The following is a 15,061-nucleotide window of genomic DNA, read 5'->3' as shown; positions in this document are numbered from 1 at the left end:
TGTAGAACCAACCATATTCTATTCTATTTTAGCGTTTGTTACATTTTTAAAGAAATTATTTTCTTGTCAGTGGCCCCTAATAGCTGCGAGAATTGATGGGAAGGAAACAGGTTTACACATCTTCATATTTCCAGCTTTCATGAGTTCAGTGCCTGACACATAGTCAAATATGACACATAGTCACAGAGCTCAGCATATATTTGTTGACCAATTGGATGGATGGTTTGTATTCTGAGTCAAATGAGAGAAAATGCACATTCAGAAATCTCAAAAGCAAATAAATAGAAAACTTTTATACTAACAGTAAAGTATCTGCCATGTTGTATTTTGTTTATGTTACAGCTGGCCAAGAATGTAGGAAACAACAGTTTTAATGATATTATGGAAGCAAATTTGCCCAGCCCCTCACCAAAACCCACCCCTTCAAGTGATATGTAAGTATTTCTAATATATTGAATTCTCTACATTCTCTAGTTGTTTTTCTATCCTCCTCAGAAAATCTTTTAGTGATGATAAAATTCTTATTCCCTAAAGGAAACCCCATCATCAGGAAAAAGCAAAGACAAGAAAAGTATATTGTACTGTATTTCTCGGTCACATAGATTATTTCCTCCATCACCTTCTCCCACATAGTTGCAACCAAGCGCCTGTTCTGTAAAGGACACATCTTCATGAGGATAATTATTTCTAAATCATGGAATGTTGTGATAAAAATCAGAAATATACAAAGGTGATGGGGTATTCTTACCAGATTGGCAGGTAGCAAAAACCTAGTTTAGTTGTTTAACTACCCACTCAGCAAGACTGTGGGAAAACAAACTCTCTCATATGTTATTGGTGGGAGTACAAAATTGTATACTATCTCTGAAGGGTGTATATGTCAAAATTATACATTTATTTTACCCTTTGACTCAGGAATCCTACACCTGAGAGGTTATTCCTATGCTGCAATAGAAAAATATTAGAAACAAAGCAAGTTTTCATCTGTAGACATAGCCACAGAATGGAATGTGATGCCAGTATAAAAAAGAATAAGGAAACTTTTTGCATTCTGATTTGGGATGATCTCCAGGGTATACTGTTAACTAAAAGAGGCAAGGTGTAGGACATCATATAGAGAGTATACTTATACTTTGGAGTAAGAAAGAATTGTGGGGGATTCCTCTCTATCCAGACTCACTGTCTAAACTCAGGAACTGTATTTTGGGTAAATTTGCTGATAAATCTTCACTTTTGAACTCTCACTATTTACTATCTGGACTCAGAAACCAAATACATTTGGATAGTGAAAAATATATAAACATATAGATTTATTTGAGCTTGTGTTTGCTTTAAGAAACCCTGGAAAAATACACAAGAAACTAATAAAAGTGCTTACTCTGGGATAGGGGTGGAAATGGAACTTCTTAATAAAATATTTTTTAAATTAGTTTTATTCTTGAGTATATGAATCTGTTCACCTCTTCAAAAAAGTTTTAGTTGAATTCACATTTGAAAATGTCTTAAGTACTCTGAATGAATAGGAGGAAAGAAATAATTCCAACTTGGGTGATTTGAGGAGACTTTGTGAAGGAGGAAAGCTGGAAAGTATATGCTTGCCCAGATTTGCAAAGCACTAAAAGTATGGGGCACGTTCAGTGAACATGTTTTTTTTCACTCTAAAATCATGAAATTAAATCTCCTAGGAGGCTACTTAGAGAGAAAAGTTGAAAGTTGTCTTTTCTTAAATTTAATTCAACAAATATTTGTTAAGTGTTTACTCTATGCCTCAGACTGTGTTAGTTACTAGGGAAACAGCAGAACACCATCTAGGTGTAAACCCTGTCTTCATGATCCCTGGAGTCCAGAGGCTAAGATAAGCATTACCCAAAAAATAACCTGTTATTTATTTAATCATGTCTGTGAAAGGTGTCACAGAAGAAAAACTCAGGATATAAGCCACATGTCTAATCTGAAGGGATGCAGTGCTGCTAAACAACAGGTTCAAGAAAGTGCCTTTTTCACACTAATGAGCAACAAGTTTAGCTAAGATGTAGGACATTTTAAAAATCTAAAGGATCCAAAAGAACAAATGCTGGGCCAGACAGGTGGAACAGGAGGTGTAGATGCTCTGAGGAAGAGCAGGCTAGCATATTCAAGTGATACCAGGCAGGCAGGAGTGGCTAGAGAGCACTGAGGTAGGGGGAGAGTGATAGAAGTTACTGTGTGAAATGGAGATAGGGCCAGGTCACACAAGGTCGTGTAGGTTACAAAATGTTTATAGTAAATGTGATTGGAAAGTTTTAAACAGGGGATGTGGCATGATCTGAGTTCTGTCTTAAATGGATCATTGTAGTTCAGTGGTTCTTAAGGGTGATTTTGCCTCCCAGAAGATGTTTGGTAGAGTATGGAGACATGTTGTCACAACTTGGGTAGGTTCTACCAGCTTCTAGTGGATAGAAGCCAGGGATGTTGCTAGAAATTCTACAATGCTTAGGCCAGCCACCCATAACAGAAAAGGATCCAGCCCAAAATGTCAGTGGGACTGAAGTTAAGAACCTCTTTTATAGCTGATAAGTAGAGGACAGACTGGACAGGGGACAGGTGGAAACAACTGGAGAGAAGCTGTTAAACCCAGTCCACTGAGATATGACGGTAACTAGGACTAAGGTGGTTAGCAATAGTTGAATTGTCAGTATATTTTGAAGAGAGAGCTGACAGAATTTGCTGATCATTTTAAATATGGATGTTTAAGAAACTTGTCAAGTAGGACCCAAAGGTTTTTGACTTAAGTAAGTAAATGGTTGACACTTTTAACTGAAATAGGGTAGATGGGGAAGGATAAGTTTGGTGGGGACCTGGAGGGTCTTTATCAGCCAGAGGACTAGAACTTTAGTTCAGACTTCCAATCAACCCTATCTTCCACCCACTCTGTTGTCCCATGTCAGAAAGCGTTTAATTGCCAGAGGGCTATAAGCTGAGTACCCAGAAAAAGCTGAATGCTTCCAGCTCCGTGAGAGCCACAGAATTAGAGACCTGAGCTTTGAGGTCATCTGTAAAGTGACCCAGACTCTCTCCATGTGTGTACACTCTACAACATTTCTGCCAAATTGTTGTGTAGCCCTGTGTGACATCTCCAACGATAGAAAGTCACTTGCAGACCTTACTGGTACTTTGTTTAATGTGTGCAAACACTTGTCTATGACTTGCCTCCCTGTGACTTTCCACCATTGAGCCCAGTTCTACCCTCCTGGATAACAATAGAAAGGAAGCTTCCATATGAACCCCTAACCCAAGCATTACTCTTTGTTCCATACCTGTGCTCTTTCTTCCCTAGAAGGCAGTAGAAGAGGCAGGTATGATTACTAGCATTTTATGGATGAAGGAGGTGAGGTATAGAAAGAACTTGATTTGTTCAGGGTGACTTAGACCACAAATGGGATCAGACTTAAATCAGACTTTTAATTCTTAAGTCCAGTTCTCCATTCATTGCCCAATAATACCTGCCTCTCAAACTTTATGTAATTCACATGAAGCAGGAGACTCAGAAGCCAGATGTAGACCACTATTTCAGCTATCCGAAAAAAAACTCAGAAGACAATGGCCATCCTAAAAGTACTTTAGCCCGAATGTAAAGGTCACCCATGAATGTAAGATCTTGATTACTTAGTAGAATCAGCAAGTCACTACACCCAGTCAGTAGGTTAGGAAAAGACTAAAGATTATGTGTCTTTTATTGCCATTGGAGAAGGAAAGAGGAAGGCATCAGCACAATTTTAAATAGTGTTGCCTGGTGGTGAGATGTGGGAAACAGCAGCAGCTATCACAGATGGAATGGCTGTTTCTGAACAAGATGTTTTTTTTCTCTTACAAGTTAGAGCCCTCTCAGAAGTAAGAGAATACCTACAAGGTGCCATACATTCTTTAGCAGAGCATATATCAATGAGTTCTTACCCCATTTTCAGGTGAAAAAAACTGAGACTCATGAAGATTAAGTCATTTGCCCAAGGTCTCCCTTTACTATCTTTTTATTTATTGGCTCATGTCACTGGGAAATTCAGAGTGTGAGTTAAGTTATAATTTGATCCAGCATATCAAACCATGTAATCAGGACCCGATCTCTCTTGACTCTTTTCTCTAGTTAACTCTGAGCCAACTTCCAATTCAGTCTTTCCCCAGAGGTAGCAGAGGAACCTTGGGCCATGTAGGTTATATACTCACCCCTGCAGCTGAGGGATGTACTCAGTCCCACCAGAACCACGTGACCTGGGAGTGGGAAATAGGCTATTCCTCAAAGAAAGAGAAGTGCTGCTACTGGGACAAAGAGAAAGACCCCATGCCCGTTCATACTCTGGGTACATTGTCTACAGTGGTCTCTGGCTCCTAGACTGAAATGAATCCTCTACAGGGAAAGGTGACTCATCTTTTTCCTTCTGGAGTGCAGTGCTTAGCCTGTGGGAGTTGCTTGAATGGTACGCTTTCTGAAGCTCAATCTTTGCAAAATTTTAATTCATCTTTTAGAAAATTTTTAACTTTTTTAATTCTTGGTTTTGCATATACATGTATCTGAGTTTAAAGTAGAAGTAAATAGTAAATTTCTCATGCTATTGCTCAAGGTAGAAAAGAAATCTATGATGTGTGTGTCCATAATTTCTTAACTACGTATTACCTATATATATACCAATAAATGTGTACCAGTTTCCATATTGGTCTTATTAGAATAAGTTGTTTAAATGTTGAAAAGAAGTGTATCTTAATTGGAATAGCTCTTCAAAGAAAAAGATTTGTCAGAAAAACTCAAACCTTTCTTAGCTCCAAGAAAATAAAAACTCTCCATTCATTTCATTTTGTTTTGTTCCAGGACTGCGCGGAAAGAATATATCACTGCAAAATATGTTGACCATAGGTTTTCAAGGAAGACTTGTTCATCTTCATCAGCTAAACTGAGTGAATTGCTTGAAGCCATTAGATCCAGGGATTTACTTGCACTAATTCAAGTCTATGCAGAGGGGGTAGAGCTAATGGAGCCGCTGCTGGAACCCGGACAGGTAAGACTTCACTGAGGTCATAAGATACAATGTTTCATGGAAAATCAAGGTAAAAGCTGACTCCTTTTATTGGCAACACCGTATAATAAAAATCTTCTACATTGGTGATTATGTCTAAATTAGGACAACTTGAGAATGAAAACAAGGTGGTATTAAAAATTACTTTGGGGCAACTAATGTAAATAAAGATGCTCTAGGCAAACTAGGGCCTATGGTTACCCTATTTATATTTGTGCTTTTACTTTTCAGGAGCTAGGGGAGACAGCCCTTCATCTTGCAGTCCGAACTGCAGACCAGACATCTCTCCATTTGGTTGACTTCCTTGTACAAAACTGGTATGTTTTTTTTTTCCCTCTGTTGGGTTGTGTGAATGTGCCCTGTAAGTTTACAGAAATCAATCTATCAGTGCCCTAGATCAGGAACTGGTGATTTTTTTCTATAAAGAGCTAGATAGTAAATACTTCAGGCTCCACAAGCCATGTGGTCCCTCTTCCAGCCAGTTACCTTTGCCACTGCGATGTGAAAGCAGCCGCAGGCCAATATGTAAATGAAGGAGCAGGACCGAGTCCTTCAGTAAAACTTTACAGAAATAGATAGCAGACACTATTTCACCAACCCTGGCCTAGATAAATGTAAAATCCTGTCTTTTTCTCTAAAACCTGCTGAACTAAGTTTGAGAGCGAAAAGACTTAACAGCACAGATCAACCAGATTTATGGATTTTCATTGTTTATAAATTCAATATCAGACTGCAGTGTGTGTGGCTGGCCCAGAAGCTAATTCAAATTTAGGACATACTAATAGTGTGATATCAAGCAAAGGAAGTTTGGAAAGGGTGTTTACTCTAGAGAAGAAGAAACCTGCAGGTTCTTCTAAGCGATTTTCAGATATTTTAAGAAAGACACCCTGTCTTCATGGAGCACCCGAGTGCAGACAGAGAGTGAATAATGGATAAAAGTTGCAGAAAGGTGACTTTAAATTTAAAAACTAGGAAAAAATGTTGATACGTAATAGAATTGCCTGAAAAATGAAATGGTGTTCCAAAGCATTGCCAAACAGAGTTCATTTACTCCATTTCGAAAGGAAATTAGAGAAAGTACCTCTGAGATTTAAAATCAAGAGAATCTTATTTTTTGCAACACAAGTATTTTAATATTTTTGAGAATCATATATTAAATATTCTAAGGATGCTATTTAAAAGAGTTCCCTGATAAAAATTCTTCAGGTGAATTATTATATTTTTGATAGTTAATTTTTCTTAATTATCAAAGTTCATGGAAATTCTGGAAACTACTTAGATGGATTAAGAACCAGTTTTAAGATTAGGGGAGGTTGCGGTTTAGTGAGATGTGAGATTTAGTTCGTCCTCCAGAGCAGCTAGTAAATAGTCAAGAACAGTACAGAACAACTGCTGGCGCCATGTCCGTGACCAGATACACAGCCACCCCAGTCTGCATAAGCTGGACCAGCTGCAAACCCCCCCAAAACCGTGAGTCCCCCAAGCTGGGGAGGCTGGCGCCCCTCCCCCACAGGCTACTTCTCAGAAGTCAAAGGAAAAGGGACTTTACTAGCAGCAGGGGCTGAGCGCAACCAAGCGCCAGTTGTGGAATTAACAAATTCTGACTACTAAAAATAGGCCCCCAGCTCAGTTACACCTTGAATAAAAACTAAAGTTTCTAGTTTTTGCTCCGGCACAGAGAGGGCAGAGCTGATGGGGAAAAAAAATGAACAAGCAGGTGTTTTTGGATCAGACAGTCCAAAATACTTGAAAAGGTCCGGACCCTAAAAAAAAGGAGGGGGTACATCAGACCCGGAGATACATAGAGCAGTGTACCAACTTAAGCTCTCAATTAACAAACCCAAGGAACTGGGTCCTGCTCTGAAAAGAATTTTTTTTTTTTTTTTGCTGTGTTTCTACTGCTCAACAACTCTTTAGATACAACTGCAAGGCTTCTCAGGCTCCAACTGCAATGGTGGAATTAAGCTTGTCTGAGAGACAGAGGCTGGTCAGGTGTAAGGAGGTAATTCCCTGGAGGCTGTGTCCTCCCCATAAGAGAGGTGGGGCCCAGCTCAGGTGGATTCCCTCCCTCAAGGAATTCAGACCCAGGGACTGGAAAACTGAAGCAATTAAAGCCAGCATACAACCTCTCCGCTGTCTCAACTATGTCCCAGCAGAAAGAGTCTGCTGAAGTCAAGGTATTGCATCACTTTATGCTGGTGGGACCTGCAGGCAGACAAGCACCAAATACTGGGCAGGATAGGAAATACACAGAGTCTAGAGGCTTCGTAGGAAAGTCTGTCAACCTGCTGGTTCTCACCCTCAGGGAAAACTGATGCAGGTGACTCTTTCCTCCTGAAAGGAGGCCAGTCTGGTCTGGAAAAATCTGACTGGGGTCTGTAATAGCTAAGTAGGCCCTCCTAAAAGGCACCATACAGGCAGGGCAAAAAACAAGAAAACAAGAATTGAAAAATTCTGATCTGTTAAACAAAACCTATGCTAGAGGTCTAGAATAAGCTGCACTGAATGTCAAAGAACAAATAGAGAACAAAGCCATCCAGCAGAAAATCCTAGGTAAAAGAGTGAAAACAATCTCCACAATAAACTAAGGAAATTAGATACCTAGATGCCAGCAAAAAAAGAAATCATACTACGAAAACTGAAGATATGGCCCAGTCAAAGGAACAAACCAACAATTCAAATGAGAAATAGGAATTGAAATAATTAATTCAGAATGTTCAAGCAAACATGGAAAATCACATCAAAAATCAAATCACCAAATTGAGGAAGGATATAAAGAAGGCAATGGGCAAACAAAAAGAAGAAATCGAAAGTCTGAAAAAACAAATCATAGAACTTACAGGAATGAAAGGCGCAGTAGAAGAGATGAAAAAAAATAATGGAAACCTATAATGTTGCATTTCCAGAGGCAGAAGACAGGATCAGTGAACTAGAGGACAGGACATGTGAAGAACCAGGTTTTAAAAATCACCTATTTCCTTTTCCTTACCCAGAGGCAACACTGCCGCTGTTAATATTTAGGCACATTGCCTTTTCCCCTCTCTGCGTATTATATTTGCCTTATAACCCCTTTTAAAAATGCTTGATAATAGTTATGTTTGGTAGTGATGAAAAAGTACTGATTTTTGAAATGCAAAGGACAGGTTGGTTGGTAAAGCACAACAAAGGTCACAGCTTAAAAGTTATAAAATGTCAAATTAACATGATAAAACCCTTAAGATTATATAGATGAATATCATTAATGTTAAGCTCTGTTGATTAGCTCACGAACCGACCCAGAATTTTGACGTTTCAATAATCCAGAAAGCACATTTTTAACTTTCATTTTCTGAAGGGTTGACTATATAAAAGGTCAGGGAATATTGTCGTAATATGTCTGCTGTCATATGAATACCAGAATTTTATTTCTCTTTTAATGTCTTAGAACATGGCAAACAGAGCTCATGACTTATAGACCAAAACATGACAACCCTTTTCTTTAAGTTAGAAAATTGAAACATTCTTACTTTACTTCATAGTCTAATGTAAACTCTGAAGGATTTGTTTTCCCATCACTTTTGCATCTCCTTTATACATAAGATCCCAGACAAAGAGGGCTCTGTCATCTTTGTTTTAATGCAGCTGTCATCCTGGATGATTAGGATCCTCTGAGTAATCCCGTAAGATTATCTTCCTGATTAGGCTGTTTCAGTTCCCTAAGTGTTACATATGATTTCTACCCTATGTGTCATGCTTAAATAAACCAGCATAGATTTCTGTCTGTTTGAGCAGAAACAAGATACATGAAATCCACTGTGTTCCTCAATAACATACCAGTTAACTCCCTTTCTTTCTTTTGCAAGTGTTTATCACAATAGCAGAGGTTGATATCTGCCGTGAGTGTAAAGGGAAGTATCAAATGTGCAGGTATTGTGCAAGTACATAAAAACAAAAGCTATTTTATATAAATGTCCAAGCCTGTTCGATAGAAGAATATAGCATAGTGGTTAAGAACATTGATTCCTGTTTCAGTTTGCTAATGCTGCCAGAATGCAGTGTACCAGAAGTTGATTAATTTTTACAAAGGGGATTTCTTAAGTTACAAGTTTATAGTTCTAAGGCCATAAAAAGGTCCAAATTAAGGCATCAACAAGAGGATAATACCTTCACTCACGAAAGACCCATCACATCCAAGATTTCTCTGTCAGCTGGGGAGGCATGTGGCTATCATCTCCTGGTCCTTTGTTCCTGGCTTGCATTGCTTTCAACTTCTGATTCTACTGGCTTTCTATGTCAGCTCTCCAAGCATATCCAAATGTATGTGTCTTGGCATCTGCTCTGTTTTGGCTCTGAGCTCTTTCTCACTCTGTGAGCTCCTTTTAGAACTCCAATGAACTGATTAAGACCCACCTTGAATGGATGAGGCCACAACTCCATGGAAATAATCTACTCAAAAGATTCTACCCTGCAATAGGTCTGTCCCCTATAGAATTGGATTAGGATTAAAAGAACATGGCTTTTCTGGAGTACATAATGGTTTCAAACCAGCACAGCTACAGAGACAGACAACCCAGGGTTCAAATCTCTGCTCCATCCCCCAGCTTGATAATCTTGAAAGGAAGCATCTTAACCTCTCTGTGCCTCAGTTTTTGCATCTGTAAAATAGGGTTAAAATATTAGCTACCTCATGGTATGGTTGTGAAGATTAAACTCATTAATACATGTAAAAGCTAAGAGACAGAGTGTCAGTCCAGAGTAGATACTTTATAAGTGTTGGCTATCATCATTATGTTGCTTATAAATTTAGGTGTAGTTAGAAACATAAGTTTCCGTTTATAATAAGTAGGTCTCAGATTTGACTCATTTAGTGACACAGAAATATGTATTTAATCTGTAATTCTAAGTTATAGTCAGTCATTTTTTTTCTTAATCATATGTTAATTTTTTAGTGGCAACCTGGATAAGCAGACTACCCTGGGAAATACAGTTGTACACTACTGTAGTATGTATGGTAAACCTGAGTGTTTGAAGCTTCTCCTCAGAAGCAAGCCCACTGTGGATATCGGTAAGATTGTGGCTGTCTCTTTATAATCATAAAAAGATCCTTTGGTTGGTTAAAACTGAGAGTTCTGTGATGCGTTATAATTTGAGAACTGTTTCTTACTTTTTCAAGATGTGTCCTAAATAATTTATTTATGCAAATTTATTTTCCCCATTTCAGTCAACCAGGCTGGAGAAACTGCCCTAGATATAGCAAAGAGACTAAAAGCTACTCAATGTGAAGATCTGGTAAGCAAAAATGGAAGTAGAAGACTTATTATACACTAAATTCCTTTTACATACCATTCTGGTATTAGAGATAAAGGAAACAGATTCTGGTTTTTGAACATTGCCTAAAGAAATTCAGACAAGCATTAAAGCTACATTCAAAAAATGATTAAGTTGTCATCCACATGTCTTTTGAGTGCAGTTAGAACATAGGAACTGAAAGGCATTTTGAGAAATATCATTACCAGATGGGCTAGTGGATCAAAGTCATGCTTTTTATTTGCCAGATCATTAGCCTTTCTCTGTTATGCGGGAAGTCATTTCCAAAAATTGGGCCAGTAAAGTTCAAAGTGTAATGTTTTTCAAAATGTTATACGCATTGCTTTGCTGCCCTCCTCCCCATCCTCCTGCACACACTCCCCATTTTTAACCCAACGAGTTCTTGCTTTTATCTGTAGGCCTCAGCAGAACATGATTCTCTAAAACACAGAAAGGGATGAGAAAGAAATTAGTTGACATTCCCTTGAGTTTCTGCCGGGTGCGAAGTTCCAGGCCTAACAGTTTAACTTTTTTCTTCTAGTAGCATTTTTTTGAAATAGTTATTCCTGCCTGCATTTTACAAACCAGAAAAGTTGCCTTTATTGATTTGGCACTGTCTGACTTTCAAGGCATACCTGTAACTATTCACTGATTTGATATTGCCTACTAGTCAGAAATATGCAGTTTTTTTTTTTAACTCATTTTAATAATGTTTGGAAGATTTTTCTTTTTATAATTCTTAATTATAAGAATTAATAAGTTAGACTCTCCTGTAGCAGTTTAACTCATCACCTACAATCTAGTTGTGATGGTTAATTTGAAACTAGGAATAAGATGAAATTGCCAGTGTTTTGATGTTTAAGTTAAAAATCATGTACACTTGCTGTTGCTTTCAGCTCTCTCAGGCCAAATCTGGAAAGTTCAATCCACATGTCCATGTGGAGTATGAGTGGAATCTTCGACAGGAGGAGATGGATGAAAGCGATGATGATTTGGATGATAAAGTGAGTGTAAATAATGCCTCTGAATTTCTAAGCACTTGTCTCAGTTTTTCTGTAGTTTATAGAATAGATACATTCTTTGTGAGATTTATTTTGGTGTTATGACCTGATGTACGAGAATGGTTTTCTTTGCTCAGTCTTTGGTCCTTGTTGGGCATGTAGTCTACCACTTAACAGCTAACTGAAAAGAGTAGTAGTAATAAGGTTATCATTTATTGAGTCTTTAAATATGTAGTAGGCAATGTTACGTTCTTTACATGTATTATCTGGGTTATCTTTACCCCAAGCCCTTGAGGGCATTATTATTGTCCCCATTTTACAAAAGAGAAAATTGACATACAAAGAGATTTTGCAACTTGTCCAAAGCTCATAGCTAGTAAAAGCTTACCCAGGGATTAATCCAGTCCTATCTGACTCTCTCATAGGTAGTTGTCAACTAGTTACCTCTGAAGGCTCATTCATTTATTTATTCATTAGGTATGTACTGGACATTTCCTGTGTGCCAGGCAGGAGATTAAGAATGGTTGTATAAAGAAGTCCTAAGGGCATTCACCACTTTTAAGGGTAGATAGACAGAAGAGTTGAAAATATTAACACAATATGATGAGCATTATACTAAGAGTTTGGGAAAAATCCTGAGAGGTGTTCAGAGGACAGAGCGACTATCTCATCCTTGGCAAGCAATGAAGACCTTATCAAAGAGAGCATATTTGAGATGAGTATCTAAAGATAGGAAGGAGCTGAACAAGCAAAGAAGTGGGGAAGAATGCCTTATCCAGGAGGGAGGGCAGCATGTGCTAAGGCAGAGGGTCCCAACAGAGCCTTCCTCACCTGTCTGAGGAATGCTTAGAAGCACAAGTGTGTGAGGGGCTTTCACAGGGAAAGCACCTGTGGGGTAGGAGGAAAGGAAGCGTGGGTAGGGAAAGGCAGGAGGCTGCCTGCAAAATCAATCAGGCCAGATCAGGAAGGGTATTGTGGGCTAAGTGTGGCATTTATCCCACAAATGTTAAGAAGACAACAGAAGTTTATTGTCAGGACAGTGAGATTTCTTATAGCTCTGGCTGCAAGATGGAGCACAGGCTGGAGTGAAAGAAACTGGAGTCATGGGGCCATTTGGGAGTCAGGTGCTTCAGTGGGAGATGATGAGTACTGAACTAGGACTGGGTTTGAGGGACATTTCTGCAATATCCTGGTGGGACCTGGTAATTCTAGATGTGAAGGGTAAGGGAGGTGGGATGGAGGGTATCTAGGCTTCTTACTTGGAAGGTTGAGTGATGAGGAGGCAGATACCAGAGATACTTCATAGTTAATTGAAAATGGTGTAGGATCCAGAAAGTGGGGTTGTGTTTGCAGGCTTTTGTGTCTTCATCATGTGGGTGGCAGTCCAAGCCAAAGATGTGGATGAGTGTACTTTCTAAGAGCATGTAAAATTTTGGGTAGAGAGGTGAAGTTTGAGAACTTCAACTTTTAGAGGTTGAGCAGGAAGGGAAGGCTTCAGGTAGTATATTGGAAATGCCATTCCCATGTTGCTGAAAATGTCCTATACAGAGAAGGTATTTGTTAATTAATAGTTAATTCTGACTGTGATCTTATACTATGCTTCTGAATATTGCTGCTAGTCCTTAACCAGCATTTCACTGGTGTGGCTCTGTTAATAGTGCATTGAGAAGCAGAAATGCAATTTCTGTATCTTCTCTTGCACCGTGTCATTGCTGTTACCTGTCCTTGTGACTAACCTTACCAAATGCAGAGAGCTATAGGAACCCAGAATACTAACTGAACCCATCCTGTAGAGGTCCTCTGTAGGCCTCAAGTAGTCCTCCATCAGTATCTCATCACTGTTATTTCATCTTCCAGCCGAGCCCAATCAAGAAAGAGCGTTCACCAAGACCTCAGAGCTTCTGCCACTCCTCCAGTATATCCCCCCAGGACAAGCTGACACTGCCGGGATTCAGCACTCCAAGGGACAAGCAGCGGCTCTCCTATGGAGCCTTCACCAACCAGATTTTCGCCCAGAGCACAGACTCGCCCACATCACCAACTGCAGAGGCACCCCCTCTGCCTCCTAGAAATGCCGGAAAAGGTATGGGCTTTGGAATGGCTTATGGACTTTCCTCAAAGCTGCTAACTTGCCCAGCTTTGAAATCAAAATTGCAAGGCACTTTTGGAATGGCAGAGTAGAATGTGATGTGTGGTATCAACGGCACTTTGAAATAAAGACTTTCTCAGTTGCCAAGCACAGCAATGGGAGAAGCACTGTTGTAGTGCTCCTCATGCATTGTCATGTATAAGCCTCACAACATTCCTGTAAGGCCTGTGCTTTTGTGCCCCTTTTAGGCAGTGACTAGCCTAAGGTCACGTAGCTGGTTGAGTGGCAGAGTCGGGATTCTATTTGAAGTCTGTGTCGTGCCAGAACCTTTGCTTCTTCCTCTCTAGTATAGAGTGGAATAAACCATTCTTCTCTGAAAGGTTACTCTACAGTAAAATATCTATTGAAGATGTTAATGATGATAGTGGTAGTAGTTATGAAGCATTTGTCTTATGAGAGACCCTAAGCTCAACCATATTCTGTAAATGAGGGGATTGAGTAATTTGCCTAATGTTCTCAGCTACTTGGACTTCTAATGCAGGTCCTGTGTGCCCAGAGTCCACACTCCCTTGCACTCTGATGAGGGTTGTTTTCCCATGAGATACTACCTAGGAAAGAATGCTTACTGGGGGTAAGGGGTGGAATCATTCCGTGTCAAATGCCTCCACAAGGGCTGGCACCTCGAGGTACTTGTCCAGCACCCTGTTCTGTAGCAACAAAGTACTTGCCCTGCATCCCACATCCACAAAATGAGCCATGCTCAGAAAATCCATTTTTTCCTACCCATACAGGGACAAGTTAGAGAGCAAAAAAATGCTATAAGGTGTTTCCCAGGCAGGGGTAAAATTGAGATGTACCCAGAAGTCTAGCTTCAGGGTGATCTCCACCAGTCAGTCCAAATGCAGGATTCTTCCTATGAGCTGAAGGACCCCAGGACTCTTGTCCACAAGGCCGTGCCTATTTAAATCATACTGAGGCTACTTTCTGGGAAATGTGAGCTTTATTCAAAGCAGTGTTTTTTCAGAGCTTATTCTCCATTGAAATGATGTTATAAATGGAAGCTGTGTTCTTAGAGCCCAAATGGTCTCATAGATTTTTAAATAATGGATAAAAGTTAAAATAAAGCTTTGGTATGAACAGTACTCATCAAAAATAAGCCGTGACTGTAACAGCCCATGTAAGCCAGAGATTTAACCCTCAAGTGTTTTTCTTACCATTCGTGAGTGTATATAAATAAGGCACCAGAATCCTTTTTAAATCACTAATATATCAGTTTGCTAATCTGTAGTATAAGAGTACTGCTTTGCCACTTAGCTCTGGGTAATGATCATCCCTGTCTACACCCTAAAGAGGACTGTTCAAAACCCTGTACCAAAGAAAATAACTGAAGACTGTAAGATTTTACATCTTTGTGGGATGGTCGTAATGGTAGTGATCAGTATCTTTAGACAAGCAGGTCCTATACCTGCAGGTAATTGAGAGTCTTGAAAATGGTTTATGAGAAAGAATTATACCAGAGTTTTAGGGACCAAGAAGCCCTTTACTTCCCTCTACCCCTTAAGGAGACACAAACAAAACCCATAAAATATACCATCTGACTCAGCGCCAAGCATGACTGTCCTGCCTTGAATAAATTCTAA

General features: G+C 39.4%; 1 protein-coding gene across 4 annotated transcripts in view; it reads left to right on the top strand.

Annotated features, from left to right (window-relative positions):
- Window positions 1-15,061, top strand: part of ASAP1 (ArfGAP with SH3 domain, ankyrin repeat and PH domain 1) — a 401,437-nt gene that overhangs the window by 347,896 nt on the left and 38,480 nt on the right. For all 4 annotated transcript variants that reach the window (XM_077167668.1, XM_077167667.1, XM_077167671.1 and 1 more), the window contains 7 exons: window positions 343-434; window positions 4,841-5,027; window positions 5,277-5,362; window positions 9,974-10,089; window positions 10,246-10,313; window positions 11,228-11,335; window positions 13,190-13,415. In XM_077167668.1, coding sequence (XP_077023783.1) covers window positions 343-434; window positions 4,841-5,027; window positions 5,277-5,362; window positions 9,974-10,089; window positions 10,246-10,313; window positions 11,228-11,335; window positions 13,190-13,415 — 883 coding nt within the window. The remainder of the gene's footprint in view (window positions 1-342; window positions 435-4,840; window positions 5,028-5,276; window positions 5,363-9,973; window positions 10,090-10,245; window positions 10,314-11,227; window positions 11,336-13,189; window positions 13,416-15,061) is intronic.

This window comes from Tamandua tetradactyla, chromosome 6, assembly GCF_023851605.1.
Source record: "Tamandua tetradactyla isolate mTamTet1 chromosome 6, mTamTet1.pri, whole genome shotgun sequence".
NCBI classification, from domain to species: domain Eukaryota; kingdom Metazoa; phylum Chordata; class Mammalia; order Pilosa; family Myrmecophagidae; genus Tamandua; species Tamandua tetradactyla.
Note: the sequence above shows the minus strand (reverse complement) of the source record. Positions and strands in the feature narration are given on the sequence as shown.